This window comes from Babylonia areolata, chromosome 12 (genome assembly GCF_041734735.1).
Source record: "Babylonia areolata isolate BAREFJ2019XMU chromosome 12, ASM4173473v1, whole genome shotgun sequence".
In the NCBI taxonomy this organism is placed as follows: Eukaryota; Metazoa; Mollusca; class Gastropoda; order Neogastropoda; family Buccinidae; genus Babylonia; species Babylonia areolata.
In genome coordinates, this window is record NC_134887.1 from 10,188,553 (window position 1) to 10,210,716 (window position 22,164).

Consider the following 22,164-nt stretch of genomic DNA (forward strand, 5'->3'; position numbering starts at 1 on the left):
AGATATGGAGCTGCCGATTCTAGATGTCTGAGAGGGATGTTGACGGGTGTGACTGTGACAGCTTCACTATGAGGCAGAAATTGAAGAGCAGATTTCTGCAGCACCTAAGTTTTACAAACTGACTGGTTGCACCCCAGAGATTGTAAGGACGAAGCACTGTACAGTAACTGTGACAACCTTGAAGGAAAGATGAGAAACTACATGATGGAAAAGAAATACAAAGACAATTTGAGTCCTCACTGAGGCACGGCACTGAAAGAACTAAGGCAGCTAGTCACCAACAGAACAATCAGAATCAGTTCAGTTGACTAGGTGGTGCTGTGGTCATACAAAACACAGAAGACTACATCAGAGGCACACCACCAACTACACAACCCTCTGCACTATACCATCCTGATATAAAGAAAAATAGAAAAAAGTAAACCGAAAAGATTGCAAAGGAACTCTAACTGGGCCGTATTCAAGACAAAAATCATTTTGCCTGAAGGCAAGTTACCCTTGACAGGGCAAGGGACCTGCAGTTACAGTTTGCCTTGAAGGCCAGGTTATCTTCGCATTCAAGACACACAAAGTGCACTCAAGTCAGCTAACCCGTGGTCTATAAATAAGAATCCCGGCCCGGGGGATTCCCTTCTGCGTATGCTCTTTTACTTCGCACTGCGCCACAGTGTGACAATAAAAAAGAAAAAAAAAACTTCAGTGGCAAAGCACCGATCAGAGTCAGCAACTTGCCAAATGTAGGGGCCACTTTCACATTCTGACACATTGTCCTCCCTGCTTTAGAGCTAATTCTAAAAATGAACTAAAATAACGGAGTTCGGATTCAAATATTTCTTTGGAATGAACGAATTTCGATGATCTGCAAACTTTGGGCATTCCAAATCTATCGTCTGCAAGTGCACACACTTCACAGCACCACAAGTAATTCATATGGACTATATTCACGTCTGCCAGTCTCAATACGTCAATTTTGACTGCCAAGCGAACAAAGGATAAAATCAAACTATTAGAGGCCATATTCAAGACACGGTCTCTCCGCAAAACGCATGTTTTCCCTTAAAATAACCACCACCGCAACAAAAGGATTCGCCATCTTTACCTCTGCTTCGTGGGCAGATAGTAAGAGTAAACTGCCTTCAGGTTTGTAGAACCGCAGGTAGTTTTTGTGTGTGTTCCTGAATACCGGGTATTGCTACCTCGGGCAGTTTGCCTTGCCTCAGGCAGATTTACCCGCAGGCACACATTTAACCGCAGGCACGATGGTCTCTTGAATACGGCCCCAACTTCATAAGAAAGTCCTCACTGACGATCAAACTTTCCGCCCGACCAGACAGGATCTGGGGAGCACAGGATGAAATCAGTTTCGCAGAAACCAAAGGTGCAGAAAACATTGCAGAATCCATGTGGTCACCCAGTAGTGTCAGGGGTCATTCAAATGGACCAATTGAACACTTATCAAAATTAGTTAATCACTGGCGTCAGCCTACCACTGCCAACTCCTAAGCTACAACCAGGACACCATTTACATGTTCTGCCAGATTCAACTGTGGAACCATGAGTACAGACTTTTTTTTTTTTAAACACACGTCTAGTAACCTTTCATGTGGTAGGTCTGTATAGCAATATCCCACATAATGAAATGCAAGAAGCAGTGGGATAGTACTTACGGAACCAGCCAAAAGAAGACGTGCCACCACCAGATCTGCTTCTGAAGATAATGACATGTCTTAGAAATCAATGCCTTCCACTTTTGATGGCCAGTACTTTCTCCAGTCATTTGGAACAGTCTGGCCCCCACTGTGGCATATCTGTTTATGGATGGTTGGAACAACGCCTGATTGCAGACAGCTCTGTGCCAGTTTCGGAGGAGATGTGGAGACGATTCATTGACGATTTATTTGTGCTGTGGGAGGGTCAGTCACTGAGGAAGATCTGCAGAAGTTCACAGACCACCTGAACAGCTACCACAACACCATCAATTTCACTGTCAACAGCTCCGTGGACAGCATCGCCTTTCTTGATATTCTGACCAGTCTTGAGAAAGGCTACCTGCAAACAGACGTCTTCATCAAACCAACAGATGCTGTTGTATTGTTGCGGTACTGGGACCGGGACAGACGAACCCGGGTGTGGCTGTTTATGGGGGGGCTCGGAACGAGCGGTGTGGGAGTAATGCCACTGAAACAGCGCAGATAATGATAATGAGGCAGCACAAAAAAAGAGAGAGAAAAAAAAAGAAAGAAAAACAACATGGACGAAAAGAAAAAGAAAGAAGCTGAAGGAAAAAGGAATGTAGTATCTCTTTTTTTTTCTTTTCTTTTTTTAGAAAAAAAAGCAAGGTGTGGATGAGAAGGAAGTGTAAAAAAATAAATCATCAGCCACAATGAAATATAAAAAAAATTGTTCAGTGACACATTAAGCCACACAGATTATGAGACAAGTTTCTAAAACCGTCAACCTGAGAACACGTGACAGTTACTGTTACAAAACGACAGATGAAAAAAAGAAAGAAAGAAACAGGACTGAGTTTTTTGTTGTCGTTTTTTTCTCCTCCTTCCTCCTCTTCTTTCGCGCATATGATCGAATAATCAAACAAATTATATAAAATGTTCAGTTAAATCAAACTCCAGATAAACAGGTACAAAATAATTAGTTATAAATAACAAAACTACATGGACGGAAAGAGAGGAGGAATGGAAGGGCTGTTTTTGAAGGAAATTTTAAGGTCAGACCTGAAAGAGCTGAGCGCAGGTATTTTACGAAGCGAAAGAAGGAGATTGTCCTAAGTGTTAAAGACCCTAAACAGAGATTGAACTGGCCGCCGACTGTCGAGTGTTCGAACCTGGAAAGACAGAAACAGAGTGGGTGTGAGACTGATCGTAGAGAGCGAGACGGGGCGTAGTGGTGAAGTTAGTTGGTCATATCAAAGACGAATGAATGTATGAAGTCAGTAAGTCTAACTGAGAGAAGAAAAAGTAGGCTATGTGTTCAGCATTGCAGGCAAGTGAATCACACTCATGTCCGTGTTATGTCAAGCGTGGGGTGGTTGGTCCCTGTTCTTTGTCAAGAGCACTTGAATGAAATGGCCAGTTGTGCGTGAAAGAGAGAGAGAGATGCGTGTGTGTGATGTGCGAAATCTCTCTCTCTCCCCCCCTCTCTCTAGCTCTGTGTGTGTGTGTGCGCGCGCGACGTGTGTTTGCATTCTTCAAATAAACGCCCATCACATATTGTGTGTGTGGGTGTGTGTTGGTGCGTGCGCGCGTGCAAAAGGAAAAAACAACAACAAACGGGGGGAAGGGGGGGGGGAACCCCCCAAAAAAAAACCTGACTTGTACAGCGCAAATGAGCACGTTTTACACAGGAAAGCGCTTTATAGATCAAACTATTATGCATGATTATTATCATTATCACAATCTTCATTTTTCCCCCCCTGATCCCCCAGGCTGCGCGTTCCGCCCCGTGGCAGGCAAGGAGCAGGCCGTGTGGTTCTGTCTGGCCGACAACCTGTGCGCCATGCTGCACTGCCGGGACAACGACGTCTTCAGCCCCCACGACTGCGGCTGCGTCCCCCCTACCACCCTCCCTCCCCCAACTCCACCTCCCCACAGCCACCAACACACTCCTCCTCCTCCTCTCCCCTCCGACAGTGGCGACGGAGGTGGTGTTAGTAGTGGTGGTGGTGGTGTATCCACAACTACCGCTGATGTGGGTGGATATTCTTCATCGTCGACGTCATCGTCAGTTATCACGTCGTCTATCATTCTCTCAGCCTGTATGAGCACTACTACTGCCACTACGACTACTACTACTACTGCTGCTGCTATTACTACTTCTACTGCGTCAACCACCACTACGAGTTCGACTGCAGCACCGAGGGGTATGTTTTAAGAATGGTGTGCGTCAGTGTTGTTGTGTGCCTCGTTTTGTTTGTCAATCAATAATGCAGAACAACAACGATGATGATGATGATGATGATGATGATGATATTAATCATAATAATGATGATAATGTCATTTAAGAAAAAAAAAAGAATTATTTTATTATTAATAATAGTGATAAAAAGATTAAAATGGTAACGGTACCTATGGTGGTGTATAGCCTACCAATATGGCGGTTTCCCTTGCGGCTCTATGCGGTGTTTGACAACCAGTTTCAGGAAACAACATTCAGATTTGCATATATTTATATAAAATAATAATAATAATAATAATAATAAAATAATATAAAAAAATTATAATCTAAACCTTTTCGCCAGGCAAACGAAAAATTTGATAAGGCTGAGATTGAAAGAGGGTTTAAAAAACAGAAAAAGGACACGAAATAAGGAAAGGCTTTAAACTTGAAGGGTAAACTCATAAATATCACACATGGTGCAGAAAACTGTCTCGAAGACAGGAATACGTAAAAATGATAATAATAATAATAATAATAATAATTTTAAAAAAACGGAAACAAAGAAAAAAAAGACAAGGGATCATATGACATAAATAAATAAAAAATAAATTTTAAAAAACCTGTTGGGTTGGGTGGCGTTGTAGGGGAACTGCAGGTAATCTGAGCATGTTGGAAACATGAGTACCCAGTTGTTCCAGACGCCCAATAGCATATGTCGTGCACTTTGATGCTAAGAGCAGGAATGCACTTCATGTGCGTGTTTGTTCCACCTCAGAAATTTACAGGTCGATTCTTTGGCGGTAAGTATTTTAAACCTATGTTTTCACGAATTTCGCCATCTCTTGTGTAAATTATAGTTCTCAGAATGGTTGAAGCTTTAACGGCATTTTCCGCACAAAAAATTATGCCAAACCTCTGTCGAGAATAACATTTCAGTCTGTCTTCAATGATTCAGATCTAAGAGCTGATGCTGTTGAGATGGTTCTTCATTCAGTAAACACCAAACTTGGCAAGGGGAAAGCAGGAAAATCAAAAGGTAAGAAAAAGAACAACAGTGACGTCAACGCAGATGCTGATTGTGACGATCGCAATAATTTCGTGACGGAACTTTTGACGCCGCTGTTGACCTCTTGCTTCGAAACATTGTTCAAAAAGTATACTCTAGAAGCCTTATATTAAGGTAGCATAGCAAAGACAGTCGTTGCTGAACAAAAACAATAACAACCAGTTCACACGACAGAACATTCTTTTAAAATTGGGCCTTGACAGTAACTCAAGAAGAGAGACGATTCGTGTCACAGGGATAGACGAAACAGAAAATGAAAACATCGAGGAGAAAGTCATGAAGACCTTCAAGGATACTGACTGTGAAGTCAAGACGGAAGAAACTGCTGTGATGCACACAACAGGAAAGATCTGGGCAAGGAGCAAGCCACAAGCGATCATGGTCAAGTTCGTCTCTCGCAGCAGTCATGAAGAGACGGGTTCAGCTCAAGCACTCCCATAGAGTGTACCTGAATGACGACCTGAGACGGATGAGGTCTAGAATGTTTAACCTTGCCAAGAAACAGGACTGTGTGGACAGGGCCGGAACGTCTGCTGAGGGAAAGATCCGGTGCTTCATGAAGAAGAAGCCTGACCAGGCACGTGGCGCCGTCGTCCTCCCGGAGACACCAGACGACCTTTTCCACATCGGCATCGACCATCCGGACCTTGTGGCACTGGGCGTGCAGACATTCAGATTCTGTCGTGAAATTTCTTTCGCCGAAATATCACGCAGCGTCAAAACGATAATATGTACATTCAGTCATGGAGAAAATCGCTTGGAGTTAGTACTAAATGTCTATTCTATATGAGGATATACATCTCAAAACTTACAGATACATACATATATCCTTTAATAAAGTTTCGTTGCAGTAATCATAAACTGCAGATCGAAATAGGAAGTAGAGAAGGCGTAAGCAGAGAAAACAGATTTGCAAGGAGTGTAAAATGGGAACTGTTGAGGATGTATTTCATTTTGTTTTAGAATGTCCTAAAAATATTGTAATTCGAAATAAATTGATACCACGTAAGTATCTATCGCTTTTGTCAATGTTCGGTTTATGCAGTTTATTTCGCGCTGGAAAGAAAACACAATTGAAGTGAATTCATAAAATCTGGAAAGGGTGTGTAACTTTTAGTTACATCCAGAACATACTTGCTTTTATGCTGATTTTTTTTTCTTCTTCTTCTTTTTTTTTTTCCAAATCATAATTAGTGTATCCGCGCGCGCGCGTGTGTTTTGCTTGTTTCTGTGACATTGTTAGACTGAAGTCGTGATTCCGTGTGTATATATTGTTATTTCATCCTCCACATCCCAAAAGGGGCTAAAGGATTATATTTCTTTGAATCGAAACTTTTCTCATGAGAACAGTAGGGAAGATGACCAGTGTGTTTGGAGGAAATCATTTAGCTGGAGCCATGCAAACCAAACAAAACTGCATGCAGGAAAAAAAATACAAAAAATGGGTGGCGCTGTAGTGTAGCGACGCGCTCTCCCTGGGGAGAGCAGCCTGAATTTCACACAGAGAAATCTGTTGTGATTAAAAGAAATACAAATACAAATAAAATACAAATGCCTGTACAGAGGACTGTAATGGAAATAGCCTTTTTTTTTTTTCTTTTTTTTTCAAAGACACGCGTAGTGAAGGCCGAGAGCTCCCTCCAACCCCCACCCCACCACCTCCCACGTCTTACCTTTTTCCCCCTTCTTCCAGCGAACAATTACGAGACGCCTGCATTGCTCGTATACACGTCACTTCTTTTGACGCATTCCAAGTTACATCGTTAAGTCTTTCTGAAGGACATAATTATGTAAAACATGTAGAAAAACTAATTGCTCGCGCGGTGTGCATGTGTGTGTGTGTGTGTGAAAAGGGACAAACGTCTCATAGAACATGCTGGAAATGTCTTAATACTTGAATCAGTTTTCCTTTTGAAAACGTGACTCCATCACTGTAAAACATGAAAGACGAGCTCACAGAATGCACAGTTTTTGACGATTTCCTTGACTTTGATAACATTTGGGGGGAGTAGGGTGGGGAGTGAAGGGAGTGGGGGGAGGTGTGGAGGGGGGGGGGAATATCGGCGGCTGAGCAGTGATTCGAACCAGCGCGCTCAGATTCTCTCGCTTCTTATGCGGACGCGTTACCACTTGGTCATCAATCCACTTATGTCTGATCCGCCTAACATTATTTGTCGAAAGAAATAGACTTGTCCAGTGTGATTATCGTGTATATTGGCGTTTTTTTTTTTTTTTTTACGATTTATCGAAGTTGAAAAGTCAGGATAAAGAAAAGGAAAGTTTGAAACTCTGACAGATCTTTTCTATGACTGCAAAACAATGAAATGCCGATTGATACTACTGCTCCGTTTCCAGCACACAACTTTCGGATCGACAAATATTTCTGATGGTGAGCCAAAATATTATTTATATCCTATGTACCGTTAACCACCCACCCCCATATCCCCACCCACCCACCTCACCGTCGGCATTGTCGGTTATCTATTACTGTGCAGCAGGAATCACATGTGAGTCTTTTTCTTCTTCTTCTTCTTTTCTTTTCTTTTTAAATATTCATCTCGATTCCCAACACGAATAGCCATAACTGTAACTTTCATTCCCCCCTGAAAACCCGCGCGGCAACAGCCGCTGAGTGGTTAATTAAAGCGTTGGACTTTGAATCTGAGGGTCCTGGGTTCGATTCCGGTCACGTGGTGCCTTGTGGGTTTGGGGTGGAGTTTCCGATATCACACACCAACAATTGTGCAGACCCGCTCAGTGCCTGAAGCCCCTTTGCGTGTGCATGCTGCATGCAGAAGACCACATTCGCACGTTAAGGATCCCTTGTCGGCTTTCGGTGGGTTATGGAACCATGGAACAAAACCATCTTGCACACACACGGAAATGGCTACATACATAGCGGAGTGAAAGCAGTCATGCATGTTGAGAGAGAGAGAGAGAGAGAGGGGGGGGGGGAGAGAGAGAGAGAGAGAGAGAGAGAGAGAGAGAAGACCCACTCGCACAAACGAGTCATCGTGGGAAGTTGCAGCTTAATGAAAGCAGAAGAAGTATAAATCCCGCGAAGAGATCGCATGTCTGCCCTACTGGGACTAATTTATTTCACTTCCTTCCTCCTCTGCCTGCCCTCTGAGAGGGGGAGGGCGGGAGGACAGAGACAGTTTTATCTCTCTCTTTGTCTCATTTTTAATTAAGGTTAAGATTAACAGTTTAATTGGACAACTGAAAACACACGAGATATATGGACTGACACGGAATGGTGCACATGTTTACGGCAAACAATAACAACAATTCTGTTCTCCACCTGTTAACGAATTTACACAATCTCGACAATGTTTTCGGGGGGGGGGGGGGGGGGGGGTTTCCTCTTTCATAGCTACTTTTCCTGAAAAAAAAAAAAAAAAGACATGTGTAAACAATGATGCCCAACTTTTATTTCCCATTTAAAAATCTTATTTTAAAAAAAATTAAATTAAAAATATTAAAAAAATCGCCCACCTACCCTTCTCACACACACTCACTAACCAATATCATTTCAAGTGGAAAGACGTAGATTGAAAACTATTACTCTCCTACGCATATATATGTGCGCAACACACACAAGAGGCCGAACTCGGTGAAATTTCGCACACGAACTCAGCTCATAGCTCCCTTTGTGAGAATGATAATAAGTTCGTCTTTTCCAAACAGAATGTATCATGTATTATCTATCAACTTTCGTCTCTACTTCTGAGCAATGCTCGCGATGATGCTTCGTAACTAAATGTCTCCTGGAACACAGAACGCACAGTACTGTCCATCTATCTTTCTTTCTCTTTCCCCAACTCTTCTCTTTCTCTCCTATCGATCTGTCAATTTGTGTCTCTCTGTGTCTCTTCATCTGTGTGTGTGTGTGTGTGTGTGTGTGTGTGTGTGTGTGTGTGTGTGTGTTCTTTATCTTGTATGACCTTCTGCACGAAGATAGTTTCCAGTTGTTGTTTTTTTCTCTCACCTTTCCTTCCCGTATGTGTGCGCTATTTGTAATGGATGTAGATTAGCAAAAACGGGTTGGAAGAATAAACCATGCCTAAAATCTAAATCCCTGAATGAAGAACTTTTGAGTTCTCTTCTCTCTCTCTCTCTCTCTCTCTGTATACACATATATATATATATATATAGAGAGAGAGAGAGAGAGAGAGGGAACACACACACACACACACACACACACACAATATATATATATATATATATAAAGAGAGAGAGTGTGAGTAAATTCAACCTTGGTGTCTTGTTTTTCTTAAAGAAAGGTAAGAAGCGTCGTTCTGGTTTAAAAACCAATAATTATATGCGCGGGGGGCCACGGGGGAGCGGGGGGAGGGACGGGGATTCGGGGGATAGAGAAAAAGGGGTGGTCTGGGTGTGGGGGTCGTGAGTTTAAAAAATGGCTGATTATTGCTCTCGTTAGCCATTTTCATTCTCCAGAGGGAAAAGTTCGCATGCACAGCACGCATGCACACAGTTGCTTTGCACGGTGTCAGTAGTGTTTATTGGCCTTGCTTATTGCTGCTCCCCTGTTGTTGTTGGTTGTTTTTTTTTCCAGCTGGCAGGGACATCTCTCTTGCTACGAATATGTATCTGGAAGCTGACTTGAGCAGAAAACTGATGGGTCAAAGAAGAATGAAGAATTTTGAATAAAATAAGAAATTTGAACATTTCCTTGAAATCTGAACATGGGAAAAAAATGAAGACACGGCCTACAAGGAACAGTAATTAACAAGGGATAATAATCCATAGACGACAAAAACACACTCTTGACAGCACGGTCCTGTATCACAATATTCAAAAACTGGGTGCTACACCACAAGCCTGAAGGGCTCAATGGATGATACATTGATTGTACCTTTCTCACTTTTTCACAAAGTGTACACGTCACTCTCTTGTCAAATCCATCTCCATCGAGATACTGTTTGCAAACAAAAAAGTTTGGAATCATTTGCGAAGAGTTAAACTTGTTATTTTGCTCCCCACTTACGTTGCCTGAGGCATTTTCTAGGATTATTCTACTGTATGACGCCGGTTATTGCTACCCATTTTTCTCTTTCACTATTTTCCCCAGGTGTGACAGTTGTTTTCTGTTTTGGTTTTTTGGTTTGTCTGTTTACGTTCTGCTTTTTTTTTTTTTTTGGTTTGTTTTTTTGTTTGGATGGTTTAGGTTTGTGACAATATTCTCAGCTCTGGTGTGTTTCCTGTTGTTCGAACTGAACTGGAATGAATGTGTTTGTAATCCCACCCACAAAAGTACTTACGCCCAACGACCAAAACAAAACAAAGAAACTGGGAGTGTGTCGAACGTAGTTACGATCGGAATACAAAATATCCGTCCTCGTTGAATACTAGCGTGACTTCAGTGACGTCAGAATAGCTTGACCCGCTTTCTTTACTTCCTACTTCCTGATTCATTCTACCCTCTTCCCACCCCCCCCTCCTTGTACCCTCCCTCCCCAGACTTCTTCTTTTTCCTGGTTCATCACTTCCCGCCAGACTTCCCCCCACCCCCACCCCCACCCCCGCACCCCCCATCCCCGGCCCTCCTCCTGTCACAACGCTTCCCACTCCAAAGGGCTACGGTTGATCTACGCGTTACATTAAAATACAAAATATATGAGCGCCGAGGATAGACTGGCTAAACCCAGCGCACGTACGCTCTCTTCCGGTTTTCTATTTATTACATCATTGGGATGTGAAATGTGTCTTCTCTGATTGCTTTAGCGCCTCGTCTTCCACACTTTTATTACGAGGAAGCGGGCGGAGGAAGTGAGAAAAGTAAAGCATGAAGTTCAAAAGAGCACAGCAAAAACTTGCGACTCCATGTGGCGTGGTGGTCAGCGTCAAGGGATTCCGACCACAGTGGCCCCGTCGGAAATGTAAACAACAACAACAACAATAATAATAATACGTTTATACAACGCTTTAAACCTCATAAAATGCTTCACAATAACAAGTCAGACACGAAGCTCACCAGGAAACACACACACACACACACACACACACAGAGAAAATGTACTGACACAGGCCACGCACACACACACGCACACAAAGCGCGCTCACGCACGTGCGTGGGAGAGATGGACGTGGATCCACAGAATACAGATATGGAATTGAGTGCCTTCAATATGCAGAGACTGCTGGAAAAGGAATGGTTTGCTAATACCATATTTGGTTTTTAGGCAGAGAGCCAAAAAGTTCTGTTCACTCCTATTTTTAGCGTATGACTTCCGGATCGTCAAAATTTTATTTCTTTTAGTCCCCGAATTCGCAAGATCTGCTTGCGTCGTTCCAGTTTCGTTGTCGGATTACTTTTTTTGTGTGCGTGTGGGATTAGTTGTGGTTTAAGACAGCATGATATTCCACTTCTTGCTCAAGTTAAAAGAAACGAAAAAGAAATGTCTGGACAGAAACACATAATGACGCAATTTTTAACATTTTTTTTGTAATGAAGTGGCTGAGCGGTAAAGTCACAGAAAGGATGGGAACAGGTTAAAACTCCGACAAATACGAATACATACGTGTGCTATGATATGGACTGACTAAGCGCGTTGGGTTACTAACCCTGCTGGTCGGGCATTTACTTGGCAGATGTGGTGTAGCGTATATGGATTTGACCGAACGCTGTGACGCCTCCTTGAGCTACTGATACTGATACTGCTATGATCTGTTTTGACATTACTAAAATGCGAATCCGATGTGGACTGACAAACCAGCATATTTCAACAGAAATATAACATTGGTCAACACACGCAGTACACACAATGTCGTCGCCTGATTGCAGCAGGTTTTGAAGTCCGTACAGTCGTAAATTCGGAACATCCCGATTTTGGTCGAAAGGAGAGCACATTCACTGGAAGAGAGAACAAGTCTCCTGACGTCATCTGGAAAACGTCATGGCCGAAAAAGCTGGCAAACGAAATAGGTAAGCTATGTTCTTAGTTTAGACTCTTGCTTGTAATATTGACTATGGAAATGCTATGAATACGAATCGGAGTTTTGTTCTTGTTTGTTACAAACAGGTTCCTTAAAAATCTTTTATCTTTTGTGAATAACAGAAGATGTTTAGGTTCAGCGTTTTTGGTGTCAGCCTGTTTTTTCTTTTTAAATTATTATCTTTCTTTTTAAAATCATTATTACTTTATTATCATTATTTTTTTCTTTTTTCGTGTTAAATTACATTATCATTATTTCAAAAATGGGTATGTCAAACATTCAGTGAATATCACTAATTCCGAACACCCTAACGGAGATGATTTCTAAAAGTTTACGGAATTTGATACCTTTGTTCGATATTTGAAACTTTTTTCCTTTCATAAACCGCAATCGTTATTTGTTTTAGCATAAAATGAACAGAACGTGTTTTTATAAAACTTTATAACTTCAATCCCTTAACGCTTTAATAGAGGTCCCTAGTAATTTATTTGAAGAATTGGCTTTTCATCGACACAGTACTCATTCAAATTAATCAAACTGTGTCCTTGAGCATATTCACGTGTGCTCGAGCGCGCGTGGTGTGTGTGTGTGTGTGTGTGTGTGTGTGTGTGTGTGTGTGTATTGAGGTTTCGGAGTTGTTTCAGATAAATTCAGCAACTGAATTTTTTCTTCCTTTTCTTTTCCCAATATAACACGAATTTGTTTCTTTCAGGGCAAGCTAGTCATCCGATGACCGAAGACGAGCCACTGATGAAGTAAGAAACAAGCATATACGACTAAAGTGCCGAACATTTTCCTCGTTAGAAAGTTGAGAATATCCCCCAAGACTGAGGGAAAAAAACAAAACATTTTGTCAACGGTAATACAGTTGATGTTATTCCTGATTGAATTCATTTTTTATTCTGTCAAGAAAGAGGAGTGGACTGTTTGCCAGGGGATGTAATCCGTAAGTGTTTGGATTTTATAAAATTTTCCTCAGTTCAACTGTTAATACGAAAGGAAATAACCCTGAAATAGGAGATTACCGAATACAAGTGTATGTGCAGAGTGTTTGTTAAGAGCTGTCGAAGACGGAAAGCCGCGTTGAATGCAATGGAAGCTCGACGCTTTGATCTGGACCTATATTATGTGGCATCGAACCACCGAAAATAAAAACTGGGCTTTGGAGTGTATGGGACGCCGGGCCAGGTCTGCTTCCCCCCCTCTTCCCACCATCATTGTACGATGGTGAGAACATACAAAAAGACCACACGAGGATACGTCTGCTCTGGTGTCCGCTAAGATGCTGTGGTTGCTGCCTTTGCAGGCGTTGTCACCGCACGAAGCTGCTGAATCTTTTCATGTTCCAAAAGAGACACTAAGCGTGCAGTTGCAAAACAGAAACCAAAGAACTCAAAAGTTATACAAGCTAGACAAATGCCCAATGAAGCCGAGGAAATAGATCTAACTGACTATTACCACGAAAGCCTCCAAAACTATAAGAAGACTATCCCATCAACTTGAAGATGGAAACAAAACCAGTTGTCCCCCCCCTAGCTGGGCTGTCAATGGAACGGCAGGTGTCATCTGATCTAGTCTTTCCATGAAAAACCAATCAAAATGCACATGCTGCACCATGAACGTACGCCTCCAGCATGTTGTGCAACACAACCGAAACAGTAACGAGCACCCACTTCACTCCTGCTGGGTATTTACGAGTTTCGAGTGACCCTTGCTGCTGCTGTTGATTTTTGCCGACAAACAAAAAGGATACATCTTCTCAGTTATCCATCCCACTCTACCACCACAAGTTTCAGTTCCCCCACCCGAAGACATGATACTTTCTGCCTGCAGTGAACGGACGTGCTGATGATGTTGGCTGAGGATTTTTCTTTATTTGTGACCTGTGCGAATGACTTGTTCTGGCGCCAGCCAGACGTGTGTGGTTGATCGCAGTGTGTAGGCTTTGATCTGTTTATGTTTACTGATGGAACATATTGAATTTTGTTACTCCTTTGTTCATTTCAAACAGCAGTGCCATAACGTCAGCGTCATCAGTAGGCACGCTGCCCATTTATTTGATGTTTTATGTTTCCCCGTATCTTCATTGACAGATAAAGCACATCTTCATTTTCTCATTGTTGTTAATCTTATATACTTGTCGTACACATTCAGTTTGTAGAAGTAATAACACAAATTTGTATGATTTTGAATTTTCCTTTTGTTACAAATGATTGTGTCACAACCTACCCTGATATTTGTATTGTCCGGTTTCCAGCACACACCTTTTATTTGACAAACAGTTTTACATGGTGATCTTGATCGATAGTCCCATATATATATATATATATATATATATATATATATATATATATATATATATATATATCTTTGTGTGTGTGTGCTAGAGAGAGGGGGGGGGGAAGAATTAGTAGCGCCCCCCCCCTCCCGCCCCCATCCCTCTCCCCTTTCTCCCCGCCACCTGAATTTTCGTTTTCTTTCCTGTTGTTTTAAATCAGCAGGAATCATACATGAGACACGAAGCCTTGGCTTTTATTTTATTTCATTTTATTTTTACCGTATCAAGCAGTCGCATCGTGATATAATTATTCACAGCTCATGTCCGGAAGTAAGGTCAGTGAAATGTGTCGGGCTTACTGCTGACGTTTATCCTCGTTCCATCATGAAATGACGAAAATTTAATTGAAATTCATACATTTCAAAACCCTAAAATTATGAAAGACAAGGAAAAAATGTGAGGCAAATTTTATGGATGGGGTAGACTAGAAGAAAGAGAAAAAAAGAGTGTATTTTACATTTATAATGCAGCCCCGTTTACTTCATTACTATACTCTGTCTCTGTCTCTCTCTCTCTCCCCCTCCCTGTGTGTGTGTGTGTGTGTGTGTGCCAGCACCATCATTTTCATTTAGGATCTTAACTTTTAACATATTTATACAATTCTGAAGGAAAACCCCGACACAGATTAAACTAAATACAACTCCTCGTGTTTTCATTTACATCGTAGATTAACTTCCTTGAAACATTGTTGTATAACTTCCTTGTGGAATAAAATCTTACAAAAATGGTAATTAAATCACGCTCAATGTAGCAGACGCTCTTTTTCCTTTTCTTTGTCACGTCAAACGATGACGTTGCGAAATTATGGCGTGGCGGAAATGTTCACCAATAACATTAGGAAGAAGAATACGAATTATCGAATTATATAAATGTAAACGAGGTTGTTGTTGTTGTTGTTTTGTTTGTTTTTGTTTTGTTTTTGGTTTTTTTTGCGGGGGGGTTGTTGTTGTTTCGGGTTTTTTGCTGTTGTACTTTTGTTTTTTTTTTTTGTTTTTTTTTGTTTTGTTTTTTTTTGTTTTTTTTGGGGGGGGTCGAGGGGGTTGTATGTGTGTGTGTGTGTGTGTGTGTGTGTGTGTGTAAACTCATTCAACGTAAGTCCAATACAGCAAAAATGCGAACTGTTTTGGCAAGATGTTCCGAGACTGTTGACTCCGGGTTCCCTGGCGTGGGGATACCGTGAGGGGGGTGGGGGGGGGGGGGGTGAGAAGAGGACGTCTTGTAGTGCCTCTTGGGAACTGTGTACCAGAAAAAAAGTGCTGTTTTCTACCACTGTCCATGTTTTCGCGCGCGCGCGTGTGTGTGTGCGAGTGTGTGTGTGTGTGTGTGTGTGTGTGTGTGAGATTTTCCCCCTCATCTATTTCTTTTCTGTTCTTTCGCACTTATTGCCTTACCAGTCTGTTCACCTTCGCTTTCCAGAAAGTCTTTTTCTTTTTTCTTTCTTTTTTTTAAAACTGTAATGACAAGGCTGAATCTGTTCACCTTCGCTTTCCGGAAAGTGTTTTCTTTCTATAAAACTGTAGCCTAATGACAGGGCTCGAAATACCCACACGTATAATTGTCCTGGCCAACTAAACCTTCTGGCGGACTTGTTCTGGTAGATTTTTTCTTTCTTTTTATAATCTGTTCGTTCCCAGAACAACAAAACATATCATTTGGGAATTTCTTGCCTATTATAATTACAATCAACAGGCTGCAGTAGTCTGATGATCGGGTGTGTGTGTGGTTGTGGGAGCGGATAAAAAGGGACACGTATGTTAGTGAGGGCGGAGTATTCCCATTGCAGAATCTGTGTGTGTGTGTGTGTTTGGGGCAAATGCATGATGGCGGCAAGACAAGCTGTATAAAATGCTCTGCAGTATTGTGGCAATTCTGCAGTTTCTGTGGGCTCCTTATGCAAAATTTATCGTGGGACGTGCAGCCCCCCCCCCCCCCCCCCCCACCCCCACAGACTTACACGCACAAAGACGGTCATGGAGGTGTGGGTGTGGGGGGGCTATAGTTTAAAATATTGTTTGAGTTAATATGTTTTAAAATTAGATTTGAAAGACGAACAGTTAAACAAGAGTCTGATATTTGAAGGTGGGTATTTCCAATATCCGGTCCCGCGGTGTACGAATGTTCGGAAGCCATGAGACTTCCGTCTTAAAACGCCAGATGTGTGTGCCAGATGAAGAATGCAGACCGGGGGATGGGGGGATGTGGTAGATGAACTGTAAATCAATACGACGTCAGAAAACCACGAGGCGTGCAATACCAGTCAATGAATTGAAACATAACACAAGCTTCTTTTTTTTTTTTTTTTTTTTTTTAATATAACTTTGATTCTTCTAACTTTTCCCCCCAGAAACCTGTCCAGCAGAAATCCAAATCAACGGCCTCTCCGCCCAGTCCTCCAGCAGCAGCAGCAGTACCGGTGAGAATGACCCGGGCAGCATCCATATAGACCCCCGGGGCGTGGTGGACCTGGGCAACGGGTCCGTGATGTATGACGGCTACTCCTCCCTCTCCCTCCCCAGCTACAGCAACGCTAGGTTCCACAACGGCCTCAGTGTACACTTTGTAGTGGAGGAGGGGCCTTCAAGACTCAGGCAGGTATACCCGATAGCGCCAGGACAACGACGACGACGACGACGATGATGATGATGATGATAAAGAACAGGATGACGATTCACTTTTTAGTGCGCCCAATCTAATGTTTCGAAATGTCTCTGTCGTTTCGCAACGACGGTATACGCGGGCTCTGAAGCAAAAGTCTGTGCTGCCAAAGCACACGCACACATGAAACTATACGGTGGTTTGTGACACTTTATGATGGTAGTATAACACGAATCCCTGACATTTCCACCCACAGGACTTCATCTATAGACATCACACGTTTTTCTCCAGTTACAGCACTGAACCACAAGTGGACTGCATGTGATGAAACGCTAAGTAGCGACCATGTACTAATCATATTTTGCCTTAACGAGAAATCAGAAATCTGTGAGACACTAAAGGTGAAAGTCCCCAAATATATAACCATAAACAAGTGGACTGGAGCACATCTGAAGTTGTTTGTAAGGCTATGAAGCTTTTATGTCCCTATATATAACTATGAACGAGTAGGCTGGAGTACAGCTTAAGTTATTTGCTTGGCTGAGACATTTTTTAAGCAGAAAGTGAAGACGTAGACACGAAATGCCTTGTGCCTGGGAGGTGTGCGCGTCAATCTGCATTATTGTTAGTGGTAGTGGTAGCAGTATTAGTATCATTATGGAAAGAACTTCATGCTACCTGTGGGAAGACCGTTGCCTACATCATTCCTTTACTGTCCATGCAGGTGTTGCTGACCAACTGTAAGCAAGGAGCCGGGCCGTCCGTGGAGATCGTACTGGACGTGTACCTGGGGGTGGTGGTGTTCCACGTCATGTACCGTTTCCGTCACGCTCTCAACGACGTGGAGAGTGCCCTTACGGTGGCCGTCCCTTACCAGGTCAGTAGGCCTGCCTGGCCAGCTCTTATATGTATTTGTAGTTATTGTTCTTTTATTTTATGTGCCCCTATATTTCGGTCATTCCGATGATGAATGGTAATGGTGATGGTGATGCTATGGGGGTCTACTGAGGCTTGGGACGACTTGATAAGGCTGCACTCTCATACTATATACCGCAGCGTAATCCAGGCTGAGAGATGCAGACACCTGCAGTGCTGGGGAATTTGAGCAACACTTCCAAAGATGTGAAGTGGATGACCCACCACTGTGTGGTCCCGGTGTTCAAATGTGAGCCAACAGCACACTCGACTCTCGGTAGGAGCCGGCCACGGGGGAGAAGGGGGTGGGGGTGGGGGGGGGCAGTCGTCAGTCCGAGATGCTGACCACTACATCACGGTGGCTGGCCGCTTGGCCAACCTCTCCAGTGTTGATAAATACATTTAGGAGTTTTAAGTTTTGTTCAGTAGACTTGGCAGATTGCGCAAGCGTTCCTACTTCATGGCTCATAGTAACACAAATCGAGTCGTGATACAGAGAGAAACATGTCAAGAGAGCTTTTAGTTCTCTTCCACTGTACAGACCCGGAATTCACTGCCTTTTTTCAGTCCCTCACAGTCCCACACTCACATCCTTTAAAACGAATCTAAAAACATTCCTCTTCAGACTCTACATGATTAAGGCACCTCATTCCATGTTTGTATTCCATGGAACCACATCTATTACTTCTATACGTGTGTTTGCGAGTTTGCGTGTGTGTGTGTGTGTGTGTGTGTGTGTGTGTGTGCACGCGCGCGCACGCGTGCATGTGTGTGTGCGCGCGCGCGTGCGTGCGTGCGTGTTTGTGTGCTTGCCTGCTTTGTGTCTGAAACGTGTCAACAGGGCGTTTTGAGAGGTTTGAAAGAGCTATATAAATGTATTATCATTATTATCATTTCTATCATTATTTTTATCGTCATTATGGTCAACTGACTGGTTCACTCTGTGTGTGTGTGTGTGTGTGTGTGTGTGTGTGTGTGTGTGTGTGTGTGACTTGGTAGGCGTCCGTCCCCAAGCACGTGTCGCTGGTGTTTGACGGGAGGTTCCTCACGGGGCGGGTCAACGAAGTCCAACAGTCGGTCCGAGTGCAAGGGAATGGTCAGTTTTTTTCTGTTCGTACCGTTGTCGTCAGCCTCCATGTCTGTCATTATCATAAGTGTCGTCGTCAGCAGTAGTATTGTCGTTAGCGGCGTATGTTTATGGCTTTTGAAGTGGTCCTTGAAAGATAACGAGCCGATATCTTAAAATTGGAAGGCTTAGCTATGTATTTTTAATACTATGTGTAAGTGTGTGAAAATTGCGGGGTTTTTTTTCTCGTTTTGGAGGGGCGTGGGGGGATGGGGGTGGGGGGTGGGGGGGCAGAATGGCAAAACTGATTAAGTGATCAGTCATGTCAGATATGAATTTTCGTGTGTGTGTGTGTGTGTGTGTGTGTGTGTGTGTGTGTGTGTGTGTGTAATGCCACCAAGTATGTTAATAATAAGAAAGAGAGCTCGAATTATCATGAAAGTATGATGTGGTATTTACTGTTGGCTTTCCTCCCATTATCAATTTTTCATCTGTATGCCAGTCTTTCTGATTTTGGCTCTACTGCTGCCATTCATTAAGCCGTACCCCCACCCACCCCACCCTCCTCCACACACACACACACACACACACACACACACACACACACACACATTATTAATATCCTCATTGTCGGTTTACGTTTGGTCCAGACCTCTCACTACCATTTCTATGGGTGAAGCAGTGGCACTCTGACCTAATGAGCTACTGCGGCACAATTTCACCCACATGTTCTTTTCTTCCTCGTGCAGGGGACTACATTCTGGCTCAGCGTCGGAAGCCGTTCGTCTTCGGCAACACTATGTGTGACATCGATGATGTCCACAGCTACAGGGGACAGCTGAGACAGGTCAGACACTGAGGACAATGACAATACTGCTGATGATGATGATGATAAATCTGCCTAGCACTTTCCTTAGTAGCATGATTCTTCACTTCGGTTTTAATGAGAGAGAGAAAAACGGTAAAAATTAGTGACCTTCTTTGGATGATAATCTACGGACCAGTAGGTTTAAGCTGAAAGTCAAGCTTAATGATGACAATAACTGATGGATACTGTTTTCCGACGATAACTACATGACGTAGTTACTTGAGACAGCAACGGAACAGATGGTGATGGTTAACGACCTTTTTACTGTGATTACCTATGAGCAGTAGGTTTCAGGTGGTGGTTAACAATTACAATAGCGAATGGCTAACAGTTTCATGACAACAATGACAACAGTAGTTGCTTAAGGCAGTCTAAGTGTGCAACATAACACAAATCTGTTCAGCTTTGCGCTGATACCCTGGCTGGCTTCCAACAGTGGACATGGTTAAATAACAGTCATCAAATAATGTTTCCAGAACGTACAGTATTCAAGAAAATAGTGGACGATACCTGAAATTTATTATAGTCTGCCAGTGCTAAGTATTTCAACGAAGCGTTCTGTCAACGTTACATGATTAAAAACGTTTTGTGTACGTGTCTTTTCAGCTTGAATTGACATGACTTACACTAGCAACATATTATACAAATCACAAAAATATGTCAAACAAAATCAGGTTAGAAATTAAAACATTCATTTCCGTAGTTATTTACAACTGCATAATTTTCTCTGAAATCATGACTAAAGGAAACTGCAAATCAAATCGAATCATGTTGCTTCTGGAGCCAAGCCGACCACAAAGGATCCATGCGCCAGTGATTTAAATGTCTTCACTTTATTTCTAAATCCATATCGGATTTTTAGCGTGTGTCGTTTATTTAGTATCTTTTTTATACTGGTCATTTTTACTTTCCAACTCAAAAAAGAATCTCCAATCAATTCACTGGTTAAAATCTATTGATATGTGAAATAAAATAGTAAATAATGCATTTATATAGTGCTAAACCCTGTGCGGAGACATGTCAAAGCGGATTTACCCATGACTTTCACATGAATATACAACTCTGAACCAAAAGAATAAAAGACAAAACTTATCACAAAAAAATAAATAAATAAATAAAATAAAAAACATTTCTAGCCTACAGAAGACCAGAGAAACTAAGGACAGAAAGAGGAAGATGGTGGGCCTGTTTGGAAAGAGGAAGGTTTTAAGGCCAGACTTCAAAGAGCCGAGTTCTGGGATTTGACGAAGCGAAAGAGAACGATCGTTCCAAGTGTAAGGTCCACATACAGAGAAAGATCCGCGGCCGATTCTGAAATGTTTGAAACTGGGAACTCAGAAACAGAGTGGGTCTGAAACTGATCGTAAAGAACGAGATGGGGTGTAAGGTGAAGGTAGTAACGTAAATAGGATGGGGCATATTTATCTATGTATTTATGACGTGTGTTTGTTTTGTTTTTTCCTCCTCAGATCTCCATGTACAGGTGTGCCAAACCGATGAGGGAACTGAATTCCTGACCCAGCTGGCACGCGGTTGTTGACAGATGTATCCAGTGAAACGTGATGCCGCACAGTCTGTGTACTGGAGATGGTGTGTGTGCTACAACGTTGGACAAGGCAGCAAATCCTGCGCGTGGCTGCTGTTGTGACGGTGTGACTATACAATGTCGAGACGAAGTGTCAACGCATCTTACATCTCCAGTGACCGTTTGTGAACAGTTGAAACCTGTCCAACTAACGCCAGGCTTCCAAATGGCAAAAACATTGATTTAAACTTCTTCTTTTTTTAATATATAACCTCTCTCATCTGCCCCTCTTCCTTTTTTTGCCAGAACCAAGCGAAGCTATAAGCCGATTCTGATGCAACAAAACGGGGACGAAACCCAAATACTGTTCACGTCCGTATTCAACTGACATGCAAATACATGTGCTACTGAAATATCTTCGGATTCATAGAAGGATCGGAAATGACCCACTTGTCCTTGTGCCTCAGAAACGTGATAATGTGGATCGTTGGTCTGCTGTGCCTGAGAAAACGAACTTCAGTGGTGGATTGCCGGTCTGTTTAGTCTCAGAAAACAAACTCCAGTGACACGTCTTAAGAAGAAAAAAACAACAACCAGTGTTATGCATGTTATATTGTTCTGATGCTGGGTTGCCCACCCAAAAGGCACCGATGCTGAGGAAACAAGACTGTGGCCTGGACAATGTGATGTAATGTTATCAATGACTAATGCGATGTATGTGCATGATTTATCAGTGGTGTTTATCGATTACCAATGCGATTTTATCTGTAGAATTTGTGTTAGTGGTGGTTTGTTTTCTTTCAGTTTATAAAATATCTATACTGCGATGTTTTAGTTTGCAGTCTTGTGCCTCAAAATGGGTCAAAGCATAAAATTGATTCGTGCAAGACGGGATGGATCGATGGTGCTTTGAAAACACTAGCATGTTATGGGATTTTTT

The 22,164-nt window shown here is 42.5% G+C and overlaps 1 protein-coding gene across 1 annotated transcript in view; it reads left to right on the plus strand.

Annotated features, from left to right (window-relative positions):
• LOC143288056 (uncharacterized) overlaps positions 1 to 22,164 on the plus strand; it is a 38,715-nt gene that overhangs the window by 13,555 nt on the left and 2,996 nt on the right. Inside the window, exons 4-9 of the mRNA XM_076596321.1 lie at positions 3,443 to 3,877; positions 16,600 to 16,847; positions 17,575 to 17,727; positions 18,765 to 18,861; positions 19,581 to 19,678; positions 21,169 to 22,164. The exon at positions 21,169 to 22,164 is cut by the window's right edge and continues 2,996 nt beyond it. Coding sequence (XP_076452436.1) covers positions 3,443 to 3,877; positions 16,600 to 16,847; positions 17,575 to 17,727; positions 18,765 to 18,861; positions 19,581 to 19,678; positions 21,169 to 21,216 — 1,079 coding nt within the window. The 3' untranslated portion in view covers positions 21,217 to 22,164. The remainder of the gene's footprint in view (positions 1 to 3,442; positions 3,878 to 16,599; positions 16,848 to 17,574; positions 17,728 to 18,764; positions 18,862 to 19,580; positions 19,679 to 21,168) is intronic.